At 33.4% G+C, this 19,738-nt stretch overlaps 1 protein-coding gene across 4 annotated transcripts; it reads left to right on the top strand.

Moving 5' to 3' along the window:
* The first annotated feature begins 1,971 nt into the window (after positions 1–1,971).
* On the top strand, positions 1,972–19,723 carry LOC113492137 (protein yellow-like). 4 transcript variants are annotated; one of them, XM_026869464.1, is made up of 8 exons: positions 9,627–9,697; positions 10,590–10,769; positions 11,246–11,494; positions 13,649–13,818; positions 15,975–16,139; positions 18,049–18,220; positions 18,404–18,585; positions 18,875–19,723. In XM_026869464.1, the coding sequence occupies exons 2-8, from the start codon at positions 10,655–10,657 to the stop codon at positions 19,313–19,315; spliced, it is 1,494 nt and encodes a 497-aa protein (XP_026725265.1). In that variant the 5' UTR covers positions 9,627–9,697; positions 10,590–10,654; the 3' UTR covers positions 19,316–19,723. The 4 variants fall into 4 exon arrangements, with proteins under 4 accessions (XP_026725268.1, XP_026725265.1, XP_026725264.1 ...); XM_026869463.1 differs by having other exon boundaries at positions 9,640–9,709; XM_026869467.1 differs by lacking the exons at positions 9,627–9,697; positions 10,590–10,769 and adding an exon at positions 1,972–2,095.
* The last annotated feature ends 15 nt before the right edge of the window (positions 19,724–19,738 follow it).

Below are 19,738 nucleotides of genomic sequence, written 5' to 3'. Positions count from 1 at the left end.
CTATTCGAATAGTAATAGAAAGAGGCTAAGTTTTTAAGGTTCTAATTTGGGAACTATCAAAACAATGAAAAAACAAGAGTCACCTACTTTATTAAGAATCACCTACTTAAGACCTCTTGTGTGTGTACATAAATTCTTAAATAAATAAATAAAATTAATGCTAAATTATTAATTTGTTTTATCTGGATAAATCGAAATATAATATTTGTTAAAAAGTACGAGTATTACTATTTTTTATCACCAATTAAATATATATTCTAACTGCATCATTTATTATTGAATAATTTTATAGAGTTGCTAGTTTTATTAATCAATAAAATATCTAATGATTTCTTTGAATCCAGTCATGTTTATTCTTATCATATTACCAATTTAAATTATTTATACCGATTTTATTTCTAATTCACTTTAAAATAATTTTCATAATTGTTTAAAAAATAACCACTCACGTGTTTCAAATAATAAAGTAATTTATTTAATAATATTTACAAAGAGTTAGATAACTACAACTCTAGGTCAGACCCTTCTGCCCTTCCTTGTGTTATCTTTTTGTTGGAAGTAACACAAACGTATGATCTATAAGTAAAATATATTATTTAAAATATATGTAAAAAGGTAAATTTATTATAACTACGTACAATATAATAGGTTTGCTGTTATAATTGAAGACTGTGGTCGCCTGAGCTTCTAATACTCGTAGGTCTAATATGAAATTTTGTTTTGTGTGTGTGTTTTTCATTTATCAAGGTAACTATGCATTGTTCAAGATCAAGCTACACTATGAATAACTGGAGAAGGAAAAGAGCGGGAGTTACCGCGAGGTTTTTTACAAGAAAAATAACAACTTATAATAGTAATAAAAATAAACATGTGTTTAACAAATAACCAAGCTATAAATACGATTGAAAAAAGTCCAGTCATGCGTGTTATGTTACATAGTTATAGTAAGTACTTGAATATTACTACATAAATCAGATGACAAGAATTTTATCTGACACAATCTATTGTACGCATAACTTATTTAGTTCAATAGGTACATACCATCCGGTGTTTGTTGTTTATATGTGAAAAACAGGGCCCCTATTCTGGCATTTGCAATGGAAAATGAATGACTTGCAATTGGATTAAATTTGAAACGATTCCTATTTTCTTTTTGCATTTTGTCAACACAATAATTGAAAATCCATTAAATTGACCGTGAGCTTTCCGATCCGTACTGAATTTCCAATTATTGTGTTGGAGAAATGCTTAAAATAATATGAATTTAATGCAATTTTCTTTCACTCATCGGTATTGTAGATAGCAGAATTGGGGCCCAGTATAATACGGTGGTCACGGGACCTATTATTACCTTTTAAAGTAATGTTATTATTGTTGTGAAAGGGAGAGATGGCGTTCTATGTTGCATAGTGTGTTGTCTCGCTCCCACAATGCTACGGAAGCTGTGATAATCTTCTTGTGTAATATACTGTTTTTGTTGTTTAAAGTATCGCTGTTCAATGTAATTTGCGTTCAGTGTATACTAGTATATATGACGTTTTAATTTCGGTGTCCATACACCATAGTCAAGGTCATTTTTAAGTATGGTCGGTCATTTATTTGACGTCGACCAATTACAGGTTAAAAACATTGTTTGTTTTACATTACTGCGCGTTGGACAGTACGTACAATGTAGATGTATAAATCATAGCGAAGATCCTAAAACCATTGAATTTACCTTTTTTGCTGGATTATTGGCAAAATTTAAAAATCTTTAACCTTATCACATTGTTAAAAATTGACGAAATTCTCAAAGGTCTTGGAAAAAAATATCAAAGAAAAATATTGTTGGTTTTTTCATACTGATACAATTAATGCAGGCGTGTGTAACAGGTGCGCGTGCGACGGAGAAATTGTCTGAAGATGCGACACCAACCTTTTTGGTCAAGCACAGTTTACGGGTTTTATTTAAAGCATTTTGGCGGCTTTCGCAACAGTACACGCTTGTCTCGCGCGGGAGACACCCGTGTCATTATCATAGACAATTGTTTATAGTATTTTGATGAGAATTCTTCAATAAACTGGCTACGGAATCAAGGTTACGCCGCAAATTAAGGTATGTATCATTTAAAACAGTATATTTTTAAGTGTTAAATATCTATTTAGTAGTTTGCATTAGTGTCTGATAACCCATTTGTTGTTGTTTTTTGATATCTCATAATATTGAATGTTTTACATATCCGTCAGATATTGCATCGTATAGATTGTATTCTATAAATCATGAGTCAAACTCAAAGACCATCAATAATGTATAATAGAGTATTAATATTTATTAGATGTTCTAAACCAATTACAAAATAGTATTATCTAAACACATTTTATTAAATTAAATTAAATGGTTGATATTATAAACTTCATCTTTTAAGATCTAGACTAAACTTTAAAATTAATTAAAATAATGCGTCTATATAAATTAAAATAATTATATAATTGTTGTTAGAATACCACAATATTAATAATAATTATCGTGGTTTTGTTCTTGAATATCAATATTACAAATAATTTACTGTAATCTTAATTTATTAATCATCTTGAAATATTTTAAACGCCCATTGATTTTCAGCCTTACGTACTAACGATAAGGTTCAAAATATAAAATAGTTTGTATATCGTAGTTTAGTCAGAGTACTATTATATAATATTATTATGTATTAGGTACTTCTGCCTCATGTCATCCGATCGAAGGGCGTAACTATCATGATTAATAATATAAATTATGAATATTGTGTGTAATTCGATTAATTAAGATTAATTTATTGGGCCAATAACATTGCATGAGTCATCGAACTGTTTATATAATGCAGTACAATTATGTATGCGATGGGTTTTAGCCTTTATACTGATGATAGTTCAGATAGGTTTTAGAAAAGGATTCTTGTTCCTGGACCATAAGATAAAAGCGTGTGAAGCTATGTAAATGCCTGTAGCCTTCTTTAATAAGTCTGCAGCACGTGAAGGAATGGGCCAAAAATCCAAATCTTGCCTAAATGTATATTAAAAGTCAAAAAGTCAACTTTATAAACGTAAACTAATACTAACTTCTCCCAAAGCTAATTAATTCTTTTCGCTTAAACAAATAAATAAGATTATAATAGTGTATTGAATACTTGTATGACGTCACTTACTAGTATACTATTTACCGGCACGTTATGTTCCTACCTCCAACTGTCATACATATCAATATGTGTCATCTTTATTTATTATTTGAAAAGCTTACCCTGTCATCCTAAGTCTTAGAAAACGCTGACTTAGTAAAGAGATGTAGAATAATTCATTAATTTTTTTAAATCTTTAATGAATCTGACTTTCGCAGATGTATGGTTTTCCAGTTGTGTAGTATTATTAAATTTCAAATGTCGGACGTATTTCCCAAAACGTACGACATTTAAGTTTTATATTCAAAAATAGATCGGCTATTTTTGGTAAACTTAATTACCATATTTGAAACCCATTATGGCTGTTCATCTTATATTACAATTTGTTTCTAAGTATTAGCTATCCTGTGCAATCTTGTACGCGTGTTGCAAAATATATTTTTCCTGTTTTTTTTTTATACTTTTATCAGTGCCCCCTGTGCCCAGTCTTTTTGGTAGAGAATGAAATGACATTTTTTGATCAAGAAAAGATAATCTAAAACAAAAGAATCTTTAATTCAAACTTAGTAGTAGTTCCAGAAATTATTGCTTCCAATCAAAGAGAAAAAATAAATTAATCCTTTGGCTTCAAATCATTAATATTTTTAAATATCGGTTTGTATTTCTTGTGCTTTACTACATTTCTGTAGGTCACAACAAAATCGAATATTAAATATTTATAAATTGAATATTTTTAATTTGTTTTGTCTAGCAATGTTGAAGAACCAGTTCGTGTTAAGTTCAAATATATTTTTGGATTAGTTCTCCTAAGGTAATTTATGGCTTAAGGTAATTTAAGCTTAATTCAGGGCCGAATTTAGGGGAGGGCAACCGGGGCAAAAGCCCCGGGGCCTAGACAATAGAAACTTCGGGAAAAAATATCTTTTAAACAACTAGTAAACCTAGTCAACATCCTTTCCTTTGATTTTTTTTTTTGCTTTTACCTTTACCTACAGCCATTTTTTACCTACAAAATTGTTCATTTTATTTGGAAAATAATTTGGGACAAGGGGGCCTCCACTCCTTTGTTGCCCCGAGTCCTCTGGACCCCTAAATCCGGCCCTGGCGTGCTTACAAAAGAAAAAATGCAATAATATAACATATAATATAACTGGCTATGCTAAAGCCACGTGGTCACGTGCCTGAGTGGTCGTTTATTGGTTGTTGTAGATAATTGTTAAACCACAATGATGTCATTGCATTATATTAATGCTTTTTGTATACCGGCAAGGCAAATTATACCCTAAACTGCGTAAATAGTTGTAGGCATCTTATAATGAGCGACTTTTTAATGTTTTGATAATCTTCTTATATCTAGCTTTTCCATTGCGTCGTGATTTACTGAACCTCAATTGTTTTTTTTTAGTATTTACAAGAGAAAAAACCCTTTAAGTTACAGCGCGAATTGTTGCGAAATAAACGTTATTAATGAACGAGACCAATTTTCTTTTAAAAATAAACGTTTATATAAATAAAGCAAAATCAACGTACCTAATTACACAATAGCAAAAGTACAATAAATATTATGTAACACCGTTTTAACACATGGAGAACAATAAAAGTATTGAGTACATATTTCTTCGTATATTCACCATTCAGGTATTTTAATATACCTGCCTAGGACCTATTGCTCATGCCCTTGTCTAGATATCCTTGCCAGCTCCTTGTTTAGACTTCAATTCATTGACATTTATCAAAAGCATAATGCCACATATGTAAAGTTAAAACAAGTGTTTATACTAAAAGATATGTCAGGAGATAATAATCTATACTGTTCTGTTTATGATTTATTAACTGCAGATTATTATTTCGCGTTGTATTTTTAATTTATCGAGGAAGACTATAGGCTATAAAATATCGCGCTATGATTAATTTAAGCGTTAAGGTGCCTGGGTAAAATCACGAGGCTCGAAGTTTAGAATATATTTAACTATCTGAAGCTCGCGGCTCCGCCCGACGAATATTCGTTAGAGCTGTAAAAACGTTAACTTCTTTTAATTTGGTGATACCTGTGTTAATACAACATTCCCGCTACTTTGAATTTGGTCCAGCCTATTATACTATACTAGTTGTTGCCCGCGACTTCGTCCCCGTGGGTAGAAGATATAAGCTATGATTCATACCTGCCCTGTTTTTTTTTCACATTTTCCATTGTATCTTCGCTCCTTTTAGTCGCAGCGTGATGGTTTATAGCCTAAAGCCTTCCTCGATTAATGGTCTATTCAACACAAAAATATTTTTTCAATTTGGATCAGTAGTTCCTGAGATTAGCGCGTTCAAACAAACAAACAAACTCTTCAGCTTTATATATTAGTATATAGATTTAACTATCGGATGCTCGCGGCTCCACCCGCTGAATGTCCGTTAAAGCTGCAAAAACGTTAACCTCTTTTAATTTGGACAAAATACTGGTATATTGGTCCAGCCGTTTGGGCGTAAAGAGGTAACAAACGAACTTACACACACAGAAAAACATAGAGATACTCATATACTTTCGCATTTATAATAGTTTAAATGTGAATAAATTTGACAATTAGTCAATATTTACAAAAAGCAAATTCCGTTCAGAATCGTTCATGTTTTTTATCGTCGTCTATTGTTTTACTTCATGGAGTACCGCCTTTTATATGACGTATTTTGAACAAAAAAGATCACAAAATAATTATGAGACTATGAATAAATTACAGACTATTCACAAAGGATTCAATTTTAAATGATTGAAGACCAATCAATACTTTCCGCGAATCTTCTTTCTATGTAAATTGTGCTTATTAAATTGAACCGTTGTTCTTCATCTGCGTTTGAAAAATAATCAATCACTTATTTTCAATTCTTAAGACTTTTATACAGTGTGAAGTGCAATTTGAATATGAAGTACATTTTTAACCTTCGTATGACATTACATAAGTAAAACATTTAAAACAATAGTCTTTTACAATGCCTTTTATAAACCTAATTATTTTTAAATACAAGTTTCCAATCATCATAAAACACACGACATTTGGAACTTCATTATGCAGTCGCGATAAAGGTTTTAAGTAAAGTACTGTCAACTCATTAGGCAATGCAATTACAAAATTTTCAAATGCAAAATAATAAGTTAATAAAAATGATAAGAATGTATTTTTTTATCTTTATAACAGGTACCAATCTAAAAATATCATTAGTGCGTTTTCCACGGTGCGCACAAATTGTTTTATTTTTAAGGAAACACGGTTGAATAAGTTTCAAGCTTTTCTATCTTACGGTAATGGTTAGTGAAAGCGTTTACCGGAAAATTTATAATTTCTTTTTCAATTTGACCGATTGTATTAATTTGAAAAATAAAAAGAATGATATTAAAATTCAATTACATAAATCCGGTTTAATATAACGTATGGGTTAGGCCAGTGATCTTTCAAGAAACCAGTTTAATTTAATTCATGATCTTACTGATTCTCTGTGACTTGATTTGGTTATTTTTGTAACATTGGACACACCTCTATGAGGTTTACCATGCGGTACTAGCTTACGATTGCTTTAGTGATGGAGGAGGTTGACATAACGATATTGGTTCATCGATACGACGTTAAATGTAGAGCCATCGATTTGGTAATTAGTTATATATAACTAAATAAATGATTAGTTCGGTCCAAGTTGAAAGTGCATTACTTAGCGCTTATTGTGTTTTAAAGGAATAATACTAACATAAAAGGTTATTAATATTTTATTTTTATTTTGAAGGCTGAATTTTGAATTCGACGTGGCTTAGAAACAAACCTTTACGTCATATTGATATGGTTTTATTGAGACAAACATTTAGTTTAAAGTGAGCTGAGGAATAAACGATTTTGAATTTGATGTAATCCGAAGAATTTGTTTGAGAATAATAATACAATAAAATTTTATGAATACTATACTAATTTAAATGTTTATTTATTTTTAGTTTGACTCGAATTTGTAACTAAGCGCCATGAGCTTATTTTAGCATACTATTCTAATACATTATATAGTACATACTTTGACATATCTAATCAAATATAGTTTATACATCCCAGATACCTATCAGTTACTAAGACGTAGGAGCTAACCAATATACCTAAAAATAAATATAACACTTGCCATAAACAAACGTTTTAAAACAACAATTACATTGTCATTACTTCGAAGTTACTTAGTGCTGTGGAAACGTCATTAAGCAGGCCGTTTACAAAAAAAAATTGGAGGTGACAAAAAATCCCGAGTGAAAGTTAGCACAAGGCATGGCGGCGGCTCCATGGTGAACTATAGCCATTGTTAAACGCCCATGAATCACTGATCAGGTAATTAGTTCAACTTTACATAAAACGCATTTCGCAATAGTATTTATAGAGTCGCTGATTGTATTATTACTATTTATTAACATTGATAGCTAATTACGTAATAAAGCGGGATAAATTTAGTCGTTATAACGTTTTTAGATTGTATAACAGTTTAACATGTAAGGGGAGAGGTAATGGTGTACAAGTTACATTTTTACGGCAATAAGATGATCCAACACAATGTACGTACGCATTAGCATAGGCAAAAAAAAATTGTACTGAAACAAATATAGAAAAAAAGACAATAGACTAGATTTTGGCAAGGTAAACAATTAAACATTCTTATTTATTTTTTCGATGTTTTTGTTTTATTTTAAGCTTTAATGTTGAAGAATGAAGTCATGTCAAAGTTTATACTTCAAAAAGTTAACCCAAATCAATAAATATAAACAAATTTAATATAACAAAGATTAGATAGTGCTCAAAAGTAAAACAAAAAAGTTTATGTCTTCTTAAAAGAACGACTATAATTCGATAATATACCTGAAAGAAACATGCATTTTCAAGACTTGTAATCCTGATTAGTATTGCGTAAACGTATCTATAATTAAAATAGTACCTAGCTTTAAATACTTTGGTGCATTTTTTGCAAGCAACGATATAGGAAACCATTACGGAAAATAACAAGTATTTAACTTACTTCAATGAGATATAAACTATTTCACTTCATGGTCACAGGGTCAATAGGTCTGTTTTTATTCACAATCGCCGAATATGAACGGCAAATAGGGAACTGCGATCAAGTAACACTCACATAGTCAATTGTCAACTGCCAGAGCATAAACATTAAACATTCTTAAAAAGTTCTGCCACCAAGGAGGGCTGAACAAAAACAGATTATAATTCGTGTTCTATAATTTCAAATCTGAATTTTATATTCTGTGGCGCTCTGTTCTATGAAAAAAGAACACACTCGGTAACTCTGGCAGCCAAGAAGAATAGAAACTTGTGTTTAATTAAAGGATGACTCGTGCCGAGGACGGATCTAAATAGATTGATTGTCAATTTTATCTCAAACGTTTCTAAAGAATTGCGACGACATTATTAAGTGTCGCAACAATTTAGTCTTCAACCGTTTGCCTGCAACCACTGCCACCACAAGATTCAGTTCATAATTTGCGTGTAGTGTTTGGAGGTGCCGAATCGAGTATTGTGGACTTTTTTCCTTTTACAATGGTGCTTAGCAGAAGTACAAGATTGTGTGAAAAGTGGGCTGACAGAAATGCTATGTCCTATCGCGACTATCGACGGAATGCAACGAAATCCTACTCAGGTATAAACTAATCATATACCATAATAGGTAATTCCATAAATAACATCAATCAAACTTCATAAATCCATTCATTTTGGCCGATTATACCCTAAAAGAACGATTTTAATTTGATTAATAACCAAATATCAGTTATTTATAACTCATTAGTATTTCATACAGGAAATAAAATTGCAAATATTTGCTGCAATAGCTCAGAGTGTGACCTTTTAATTTTCGTTAGAACAATAGTCGTTATGCAAATTAGAAAATAATTAAAACGGTTTCGATTTCCTATATATTTTTGGCTTTTTTCCTGTTTAGAAATAATTAAAGAACGTCATAAGGTGTGTCTATTTTAATTATCTATTTAAGTATTCGAATTAAATTCCAAATAAATACGTGCTTTTCAAAATATCCTTATTCTGTACACAAGCGTAGTGAGGTCAGAGCGATTCAAGATCATGTTTATCGATACCCATCAGATAGACAAGATAATGACCAGTCCAATGCAAATATGTTATAAGTAATCCCTATTTTAAAATCAAGGCTTAATTAAGGTATCGACTATATATTTATCACACGCACGCGCTATAGGTAACATTAGTTTGCGTACTCGATGTAGCCGGGTTTTAAAGCATATACCTCATATTAAAATATCTGTGAATGAGTGAAAAAATTGCATTGCGCGGTTTCTTGGTATTCTAAATCGTTTATCCAAAATATTCATAAATTCTCAAGACATCTAAATACAATGGTTGTCAGATGAAGTGACCTAGGGGTTATCGTGCACTTTTAGATACCTGAACCCAAAGCACTACTAATTATCATAAAGGTTTTCCTTACATTGTCAATCTCTCAGTTGTTTCAGTTTCAACTCGGGTCTCATCGGTTTCAGTACAGAGTTGTGTGTGATAGTGCATTTGTTGCGATCGGTTTGTTTCACAGTGCGTTCAGCGAAAATATAGAGCGTACCTGAATTAGTTTTTAAACTTAACATTTGATAATTTTGCTAGCCTTTAGAAGTGTCTATTTGAACCGCAAAAAAAAACTGAAATCGTAACCTAAATATTATTTATTTAGCTCAATAAGCAATCGTTTTGTAGAGCTAGATTTTTTGATTGACTATAAAATATATATAACTTTGGAACAAATGTTCAAGATAACGGTGTACCTTAAATATATATGAATGAGATATCATTATCTGATACGTGTTTACGCAGGCTTTAAACTCATTAAGAGGCCGATGAACTTTATTGTCATTTGCTTTTATTAAGCCGTTACACAAACATTTATTTTTTCATCCCCATATTGATATAGGTTAAACAAATGATTTAATTACTGATTAATTAAATATTTGTTCAGAATTTTGTCGCCTGAATTAATAATATTTTTTTTTCGGTGTCAAAACGAGTCGTTTTTACGCCGCCTGCTAATGTCAGCGTAATTAATATTCATAAAGAATTATTTAAAGATGAATTTGGCCATTATGTATTGGTGCAGATGACACGAAATATTGTATGGCAGTTCTCGTTCATCACTATTGGTGTATACCCGTGGGACCCGTGGTCAGTTTTGATTGAATAAAGAATAGCGTCACACGTCCCAAAGTCAATCAAGTTTAGTGGCTCGGTCGCTTTCATACAACTTTTTATAAAAAAAATTGTTAACGGTCCATTTAAAATGTACAATATAAGCTTTATGCCTTTTATTAGTACGTAGTGATTGTATAGAAATGTATAACGGGGTTCTGCAATGAATTAATATTTAGATTCCTTTGCGTACTTCGTTATTTTATTTTTTGTGATATCGAATTATTTCTTTAAGGTTGACAGAAAGTTGTGTTGGTTTCCTGTGAGATTTTAATGTAGTGTTGTGATTAAGTTCCAAAAATGTGTATTATAGTAAAAGTGTTAGTGTTTTTTACTTTATTCGTAAGCCCAATAGTTATGTTTCGGACGCCCTACGACCAGCAGGAATATTGCGGGGAATTGTTCAGCCAATACGGTAATAATAATAGTCGCGATTAAACTTAATACTGCAATAAATGTTTTATTAGTTAGAGTAAAAACCATGACGAGTATTTAACTCATCACTTATTGTTTTGTAATTAATATAGCTTTGTTCATTTATTGCGTATTTTTAATTATTGATATTGTCTGATTGAGTAGGGTATTTAGATATATGATGGAATTTGTTAAGTTAATTTGCAACTTGTTACATAAATATCGGAATTTATAACTTCATGAAGAATTTTTATGTTACCTTTTTATTTATCTGGAGTGAATAAAAATCTTATTCAGATTTTTCGAAATAAGACTATTTCCGTCGTGTGATGAAGAGCTGCTTTTCATTTACACTACTGCATCAGGGACGTATAAGAAGCCCTCCGGATTATGCAGTCATTGTTTTTAGTACCAATTTATGTACTTACAGTAAGGATAGTTACCGAGTGAGTTATTAAATGTAACCTTTTTCCCCAGATCCGCACCTGCTCGATACATTCAAGTTAGAGATGTCTCAAGGTATCGAGAGGTTCTTCCTGCTGTCCTACTGCCTGGCGTGTTGCTGGCCAGGACTGGGCGCTAAGAGCGAGCTGCGCGTCGTCAGGCAATGGGCTGTCCTAGACTTCAACTTCCCGAGCGAGGAGGCAAGAACCGAGGCCTTAGAGAAACAGTACTTCGTCCCGGGGAACTCCGTGCCTATTGATGTCGATGTGCATCATAGACAAGGTAGGAAGACAAATATTTGCTATGTGTCAATTTCGCCCGCATGATTTTTTTGTCGTACAAAATTAGTGCGTTCTTGCATAGTTATGATATGTTTTCCGGAAAAAAATTGTTCTACATGCTGGAACTGACAATTATTTTTGTTCCGATTATGGGTATGGATTATTATTGCTATTAACTTTATCTTGCAGTAAGGAGATTTGTTAATTCAACTCACTCTTTTTTGTTAATTAAAAAATAGTTTTTTATTTACCTGCGTTGTATTTTCACATCATCTCAGAAGAAGGTAATTTTAAATGAAATAACAAAATGTTAATAATTTAAATCTTAGCCAAAATAAAAAAAAGGGGATCCTTTTAATAACGTGCAGCGGCCATTGCTTAAATAGTAAACAGGTAATTTAGCGATAATCCGATTGATATTAATTAATTTCATGCCATGACAAACAATGTCTTAACGATTTCTTGATCACTTTACAGAAAATGAATTATAGGCCCAGATCTACCAAAATCAAATCAAATTTAAATTCATGCCTAAGAAAAACTTCAGGGATAACTACTAATACTAGTTTTGGACTAACATTTTTTCATACTTTATATGCTAATACTCAAAAACACTTCACGATTGGATTGCTCTGTTATTCCTCGCTCGTATAAAAGACGAAAACAATTTGTCTTGGCGTGTTTTTGTTCATGTTACATCCAATCATCACATTAAGTCTGTTTAGAAGGAAATATTTTCAAATGTTAATAGCCCGAATTAAGCTACGCCGGTCACGCGCCGAGGACACGTTTGAGTGAACAGTAATCCGCGATATAATCCTAACACGAGTTTTAGGACGTATGAGCAATAATGCTACTGATTAACGACTCTGAAGATTGGTAACACACTCCTAAACTAAAGGGGATCCCTTTTCCACACTTAGACTCCAATTTCGTTTTAAGAAAACGGCTTCTTCGATAAGGAATTTTATCGTTTTGTCACCAAGACTGAAACCAGTAATTTGCGAATCTCACAGATACTTACTTGCGGGATCGATCCCGCAACAATACAAGTAGTTTTTTGCGAGTTTTTGGATGTGAACTTTAAGTAAAAAAATTAGATAAAGTATTTCTTACGAATATGATGACACCCAGCATCGTGCTCTCTGTAGCTGTGAAAAAATGAGCTTCAAATAAAAGAAAATTTGCTCAAAAATCTGCAAACAAAAAGCGAAGTCATGTATTTCATAGCTCTACATTCAACTTTAGCTCTAATAAATTGCAAATAAAAAGGATAGGAAAAACTTAATTGTATCCCTATTGTAACCATCTTTATACATGATACCTAACAACTGAACATTGCATGCCAGTACGAAACTAATTACTGACATAATAAGAGTATAAACGATATGAAATGATCGCTCCAACACTTTGTTTTGCGGCTTTTAAAACATTACCCATCAACTCATTGACCTTGCAAAATAAAGAAGTTTGAAAACCGTACAACCTTTTTAAATTACTTATTCTAAAGAGGTATTGTAAGGAATCTTTCTTTTTTAATTTATGCGAGTCCTTTTTTGTTTTGAATAAAAATCGATTCTTACTTTTTATTGCCAAATATCTTTAAGGCGTGTCCCTTTATTGGTTGTAAGTGTATTTTATAGTCGTCATATTAAAAAACAGTTATGAATATTGGAACAGTAATACAAAGGTCCCTAAACGGGTTCTTTAGTTCGAGTCCGCCAAAAACGTAAACGGACCTACTTTGAATGATACGCTACCTAAAGTAGCATTTATTAATACCGTTCATCTCTTAAGTAAAGAAGTTTTAAACTCAAGTTGATAATTTTGGATGTTTGACCACTGAACGGATCTACAAAATACATGGTTCACGGATAGTATACAACCGGGATTAACACATAGGATAGTTTTGGATAGTATGTTCCCATTGGACCCTTTATGATTTGTAGCGCGCGGGACCGCCAACAGCTAGTTTCAAATATAAGTACCTAACATTATTATTTCGCTGTAAAACTCGGAAGCTGAAAACAAAACAAAGAAATCCTGACCAGCACCTGTTTTGCTCACGTTACTTACTGTCTTTGTTTCCAACAGACATCTCATTATTACCCATTGATTATTGTAAACTAATTTCTATACAACTTTGTTGTTCTAGGTGCACTTCCATCACGCATCTTCGTGACAATCCCGCGATTCGACATAGGTCGCCCCATGACACTGGGTACAGTCGACGAGAATGGGAAGCTCACCGCCTATCCCGACTACAGTTGGCATGAGAACCAGGGCTCCAACTGCCAGGGTATGACGTCAGTCTTCAGAATTGCTGTACGTATTACATAATTATTATCAATCTCGTATATTCACATAGAATTCGCCATAATACGTCAGTGACACATTAAAGAAATTTGAGCTCTAAGTCATTAAGGTATTTAATTAAAAAAGAACGAAATAGTCCGTCCGACAGGTATCCCAAAATATTCAATACTTGCTTTTAGTTTTATGATTCAAAAGATAGGAAGATTAAAAGCATTTTAGATGCTGAAATATATGGTAGTGGGGGCTAGTAATCACTTGCTAGTGAAAAGCGTACTGGTAAGTGACGTCACGCGAGATTTTATTTCACTATGTCATTATTAATTTTGTTCGAAGTCTGTCTGACGGACTTAACAGTCTTTTTTATCAAATACCTTATTATTTCAGTACCTTAGTCTATGAATCATCTGTTGCGTGTAGCCAGGGGGAGCAGGTTTGAGTCTTGTCTGAGCTATAAACTTTATATTTCATTATTTGTTTTTGCAAATGTTTTATACTTATTATCGATTTAAGGTTAAAGATAAAAGCATGATTTCACACTTACATATTATTCTCATTATTGCATAAAGTTAAGGGAAAACCTTGTGTGTATGTACTTAGATGTCAATACAATCAAGGGAGGCCATTGTAATAGCTTTGTTTATGGGCTTCTATTGAGAGACCTAGATAACGAGATGTGTCCGTCCTCTGTGGTAACATTGAGAGCAGATAATTGTGATGTTTCCGTGAATGACGTAGATGCAAACTTAGGTAATGAAGGCATTCAAAGCACGCGATGATTTGTATACGAACAGATAAGTCGTGATAAATGGTGTGAGTAGGTGACAGTAGGTTATGGTTCAACAGTGAATACAATACAAGTAGCTAATACAATACACAGCTGGACGAAAGCCAGTGTTGTTTTACTTTTACATTCATAGGAAGATGACAAAGAACTATTCATACAGAAACTACACGAACACTCGTATTCTCCACGCAATGGGTATTTGAGCCAATTTTTCAATCATCAGTCAACTTCTATCTGAGTAATAAATATGGCCGTTTGTCATATTTTCTATACAAAAGCTGTCAAAACGTAAAACGTCATTGAAAAATCGGCTCTAAATCTTGTAATATCTGTTAAGCCCGATTAATGATAGATTTCCAAAAAAACTAATACACATTTTTTATTTTATTATATCGTTAAATAGAAAGGGAGAAAAAAGTACTAATGATGGCAGTTCGGGCTAAAAATATCACCTGCTAGTAAAAAGCATACTAGTAAGTGACGTCACACGTCACAGATTTTAAATCAATGTAGAATTTCATTTTTTGTTTACGAAATCAAATCAAAAATATGTATGTATAATATTTTTTTAAATGCCTAACGGACTTTAACATATTGGTTTTGTGGATTCTCCGGCGATCGTAACGCAGTAATCAAATATTCGAGTAGGTGTCTGCAAAAAAGAATCAAGTCGTGATTTTGTGGCTTTCCTTCTAACATCAATCATTGTTTTTATAATAATAAACAAATCTCTGACATCATGTCTATGTTAGTACTGATGCGTGTTAGCTGCGCTTAGGAATTTAAGGCTCGTTTTCGGTCACTGACCCGATAGTCATACAAAGAATAACAATGTACTTTATTGATAAAATTTAATGCATAAAAGAAAACAGTAAACAAAGAATAAAAAATAAACGCATAAGTTTGAATCGATTGTAATGATTACACATTACACTTAAGTAAGCAAGTTTATAGGTATTAAGTGTGTGTAAGTTAGCATGTGTGTGTAATAAATAAAATGTATGAGCGTTAGAATGAGTGGACGGATTTAATTTTGCACATCAATAGTATAATTCTAACAGTTTGAATATTAGTATGACTGTGCAGGACAAAGCTTTTCGGAAGATTTATTAATCAATGCCTTTATTTTAGTCACTAATGCAATAAGTAAAAACCCATTAATTCGTACAAAAAAGGAATGCCGTTCTGACCGATCGATATCTAACTAAAATACCAAGTTTTCTTAGCTATAATACTTAGATACTTGAAAATATTTACACAGCTATGTAGAAACATAGCTATGTACATAATCTTGGGCACGTGTACAGTTTGAACAGAACATGCATTTGCACTCTACATACGATGAATACTTTTATAACAATATCTCTAAATGTCATTTTAGATCGACCAATGCCAGCGTCTGTGGGTGATGGATGTCGGCAAGATCGGAGACAACCAGGTGTGCCCCCCTCAGCTGCTCGCCTTCGACCTCGCCACCGATCAGCTAATCTATCGCCACGTCGTCAACTCATCCGCGTACACCGGCGGGTCTCTATTCATCACACCGGTAGCTACCTAAGCATTATTCTCCTTTACAATTAATTAATTAGTATCAGGGTGTCACTGTCAAACTGTTTGTGCTTGGTCAAGGTCTCTGTCATCAACATATACTAATCATGGACATAACGTACGCGTATAAACTGTAGTATTTTTTCGGTTTGAATAAAGTGAGAGTGATGGCCTATGCTTTTGGTCTAGCGCTTTCCTTTCCTCATAGATGATTGGCGCTCAGTTTTCATGACAAGCACGGCATATTAATTTTAAAGAGATAAAGACAGAGCTTCGTTTCCTCTCTTTCTTTCGGAGTTCCACATTTCTCATCGCTAAGGCATGTCCATTAGTATATTTCTAGGATCTCTGTCCATGGAGAGCATGTCTATGGGCTGCTGATGCAAGATTCAAATATTTGAAAGACAAGGGCTATCGTCGTGGCTTAAAGGACTATTATAAACATGAATATTACTTAGCCGTGGTGGGATACCCTCTGGTTTCATTTCATTGTTTTTGCATCGCCTTTTGTCAGCGATGTCTTTGAATTTAAAATTTTGAAAAAAAACATATGGACTTGCATTTCTATGATGTTCGAATTCACAACAACATTTTAGACGAACAATGACGTCATAGCCTCATTTCTTTATCAATTACAATTATTGCTTTAATCCTTGACAATGTTGTAGCAAAATTGGTTACTAATTATCTGTACAACCTGTTTCTATTGAGGTTTCCAGGTTAGGTATTTTTTTGCTTTTGGATATATTACTTCTACATAGATGATTTTTTGTCGTTGTTAAATAAATATGTACCCAATCATCAAAGTCATGTTGATTAAAAAAACAGAAAAGTAGTTGACGCACCTTAGAACGTCACTTGTCCTATAAGATGCTTGTCATTGTGTCATGGCGCTTTTTAAATAAAGTACCTATTATACTAATTTACATTTCAAGAATACAATTGCAGGATCTTTGACATAACCATAACGCTCTTGCATAGGCTATTAAATTTTAATATATATATAAATCTCGTGTCGCAATGTTTGTCCTCAATGGACTCCTAAACCACTTAACCGATTATAATAAAATTCGCTCACCATGTGCAGTTCGATCCAACTTAAATCTCAAGTTATAGTCGCAATTTCTTCTAACCACGCGGACGAAGTCGCGGGCAACAGCTAGTAAAACTATAAAAATTACTTTACTGGGTACAAAAACTTAAAAACGTCTCAAATTATTCAAGACATTTATAAACCGACAAAAAGGTCATCAATCTTATTCGCCAGTTGATACTTTTTAAATAACGGATTAAGAACGAACTAAAAAAGATAAAAAGAAACATTCAAATTACTTCCTAATTATTTTAAACAATGACCGCTAAGCAGAATGTACTCGTAATGTCGTTGCCCCTAATCATTCGTTAGGCGTCCGCGGGTTAAAGCAAAGTACGTAGCAACATAAGTACATCGTTTCGACCAATTTTTTGATCAAGCTCATTCCGTATTACTTACATAAGGAAAATTTTATCGTTAAACTAAGTTGTCATTAAATACGGAAACGAAGCCATGAACCAGAAAGTAACATGAGAAATTTTATGTTTTGACGAAGGCAATCGTTATTGTTCTAAAAAGGATGCATAACGTGATAAGGGTAGGTACATTTTATGTGATGTAATTTAAGGTAAAGCGGAACAGTGGCCTTAAAACATGCCTTTTTATTTAATATTTTTATTTAAAAGCCTTAAAGCGCAGCAAAGCGTTAAAGACTTTAGTAGTTCTTACTTTGCTGCTGTTTGATGTTTCATTCAATCTTCCTTCTCGTCTCACCTACCTACAGTGTCAGCATTTGAAGTTTTTCACTAAGCTACTTCAAATGCTGACTTTTTGCCTTCAAATGATATATTGTGTCCTTTACTATGTATTCCAGATAGTAGACGTTCGTCCGCGCGGCCCCGGTGACTGCGCCGACACGTTTGTGTACGCTGCTGACGTCTCCGGCTTCGGTCTGCTGATAGTGGACATCAAGAGAAATCTGTCATGGCGCGCTGTCCACAGATACTTCTACCCTTACCCTTCAAGAGGCACCTTTACTATTGATGGTAAGTTGGTTCCTAAAAAGGTTGGATGAGGCTAGCACAGGACCGTAGAAATTGGCACGAGAAAGGGAGGCCTATGCCTCGGGAGGATAAAGGCTGTGGATGATGATGATGATCAGCACAATTCCGCTGTCATTTTTTCTGGTCTTTATAAAAGTTAATAATCATCAAACGTATTATTTCCAGGTGAATCCTTTGATCTTATGGACGGTTTATTTGGCATGGCTTTGTCGCCGTACCAGCAGGGCCGTGACCGTTACCTCTACTTCCACGCCTTAGCTGCCACCACCGAGAACATCCTCAATACCAAAGTGATCAGGAATGACTCCCTCCTCCAAGATCCCAACATTGACCCAGATGCAGTCTACGTAAGACACATTTTTACTTAATTACTCTACAAGTGAAAATAATCGGAAACAATTGCACGGAGTGGATTAATTTGATGATGATATACTAAATGAGTATAATGATGAGTTCACAAGAGCCACCTATATTATTAGTTGTAAATTTGTCTTTATAGAACTTTGGTATTGTTATTTTTGTGTATATTATGTTTAGGTACTTGTCATGTGTGTAACTAATTTTGTCGTATTAGGCTGACCTGTAAAGACAAAATTAGCTGTGTATGTAATAAATAAATTTAATAATCACTTGCAGGCATTCCCCCACGAACGTCCTTCACAGTCAGCGGCCGAAGCTATGGACCAAAGCGGTATCCTTTACTTCGGCATGATGGACCCGCCAAGCATTTGGTGTTGGAACACAGCCACTCAGTTCCATGTCAAGAACTTCCATGCAGTGGCCATTAACCAGGAAACATTACAATTCGCAAGTGGACTCAAGATCGTAAGGAACTCTAAGGGAGAAGAAGAATTATGGGTACTAACGTCAAGTTTCCAGAGAGTAATGACGGGGTCGATGTCACCCGATAGGATAAACTTCAGGATTCACGCTGAGAAAGTGCCAACTATTTTGGAGAACACGCCCTGTAGGGCTGCCCCAAAGGGGGAGGGGCCTGGTCACCACGCGGACATAGTCGCGTCCCGTGCGGGGCACATGCGGAGACCGTACAGGTATGGCTCCGCATGGTATCTCTAGAGATAAGTGCCATGGCTGAACGATTGCTCAGGAGATTCTTGAAGGAAAAAGTGTAGAAATGCGGAGATATGTTTAAATCGTTGTAAGTTGTTCAAATCTCGTAATTATTCTTACTTAAATACCGGTATTAAATGACTGAAGTCTAAGCATATAACTTGTTATTAATTACGCTTAAATAAACGAGCAAACGCTTTTACAAAATATTAGCTTATAGACCAAAGTGAGACTGTATAACCAGTGATGCCTTATATTAGAGTTTTCCGATCAGTTGCTACCGTGTCACAAAAAAATGAAAACCGTTTCTGGTATCACCGAAAACGTTAAAAAAGTCTCGTTTATACTGGTATGTCCAAACTACAAATAGGTATTGTATACAACATTAAAAATAAATAATTTAAATTTAAAACATTCTGACTTACCTTT

Source organism: Trichoplusia ni, chromosome 3, assembly GCF_003590095.1.
Source record: "Trichoplusia ni isolate ovarian cell line Hi5 chromosome 3, tn1, whole genome shotgun sequence".
Lineage (NCBI taxonomy): Eukaryota > Metazoa > Arthropoda > Insecta > Lepidoptera > Noctuidae > Trichoplusia > Trichoplusia ni.
The sequence above is the reverse complement of the archived record's forward strand: the minus strand, read 5'-3'. Positions and strand labels throughout refer to the sequence as shown.

What these genes read in the sequence shown, in the direction of transcription:
- LOC113492137 (XM_026869464.1), top strand. Translation starts at nt 10,655, where the DNA reads ATGTGTATTATAGTAAAAGTGTTAGTGTTTTTTACTTTATTCGTAAGC. An exon ending in CGATGTGCATCATAGACAAG is followed by an intron (nt 11,495 to 13,648) that starts GTAGGAAGACAA and finishes TTGTTGTTCTAG; the next exon opens with GTGCACTTCCATCACGCATC. An exon ending in CGTCAGTCTTCAGAATTGCT is followed by an intron (nt 13,819 to 15,974) that starts GTACGTATTACA and finishes ATGTCATTTTAG; the next exon opens with ATCGACCAATGCCAGCGTCT.